The sequence below is a fragment of the Contarinia nasturtii genome, unplaced genomic scaffold (genome assembly GCF_009176525.2).
Source record: "Contarinia nasturtii isolate CC-2019 unplaced genomic scaffold, AAFC_CNas_1.1 Cnas_scaffold_4363, whole genome shotgun sequence".
NCBI lineage: Eukaryota > Metazoa > Arthropoda > Insecta > Diptera > Cecidomyiidae > Contarinia > Contarinia nasturtii.
Window position 1 is genome coordinate 1 of NW_022201658.1, and position 1,000 is coordinate 1,000.

Consider the following 1,000-nt stretch of genomic DNA (forward strand, 5'->3'; position numbering starts at 1 on the left):
TGCGCATGTTGTAAGAACGAAAAAATAAATAATTTTATGATGAAAATTATGTAAATTAAAAGTTTGTATAATTAACAGATCTATCGTCATGGTCATCGAAATACTATTAGTCATCCGGAACTTTATCCAAATGATCCATATATTAATGAAACTCATTGGCCTGGTGGATTTGGAGCACTCACAAATGTAAATACTTTTGATTGTACATCAACAAAAATGTTTTTAGATAAGAACTTTCGTTGACAGGAAGGTAAAAGACAACATTTCAAATTGGGTCAATACTTCCGAAGAAGATATCACAAACTTCTTGGTGATAAATATTCACCAAAAAGAGTGTACGTACGTTCGACTGACAAAGATCGCACTTTGATGTCGGCACTTGCCAATTTAGCAGGTTTATTTCCACCACACGCTGAAGAGAAATGGAATGAAGACATTGCATGGCAACCGATTCCAGTTCACACAATACCTCTGAATTTGGACTATGTATTGCGTGGACCAGATGATTGTCCAAGATATTCTGCCGCTTTCAAGAAATACAAAAATGAATCATCAGAATTGAAGCGAATTCTTAAAGAAAATAAAGAAAATATCTTGTACTGGTCGAAAATGTGCGGATCGAATTTAACCACCATTGAAGAGATTACCCAGTTATATGGGATACTCATTGTTCAAAAAGAACATAATAAAACGTAAGTAATGAACAATGGCTAGTACCACAAATTCAAATCACATGTTCATTAATTCAATCTATTTTGAAGGCTCTCCGATTGGGTACAAAAAGCAATCGAACCAAATGGTGCTTTGGGGTCCATTGCTTTTTTTCGATATAAAATGAGATCGAGTACTAAAGAATTGGCTCGATTGTGGTCTGGATTTTTTATTAAAGAAATGTTTGAACGTTTCGCGCAAAAGATAAACTCAACGTTGGAGCCAAATCGTTCATTGTGGTCCTACTCAGCGCATGACAATACGATTGTTGGTCTTTTGAATAGTCTTG

General features: G+C 35.0%; 1 protein-coding gene across 1 annotated transcript; it reads left to right on the forward strand.

The window, feature by feature from the left end:
• Positions 1-4: 4 nt before the first annotated feature.
• Positions 5-994, forward strand: LOC116350987 (testicular acid phosphatase homolog; the record flags this gene model as incomplete). Its single annotated transcript, XM_031783005.1, has 4 exons — positions 5-10; positions 79-186; positions 247-692; positions 762-994. Coding segments are annotated over 4 exons (793 nt in total), but the record flags the coding sequence as incomplete, so codon positions are not given.
• Between the last annotated feature and the right edge of the window lie 6 nt (positions 995-1,000).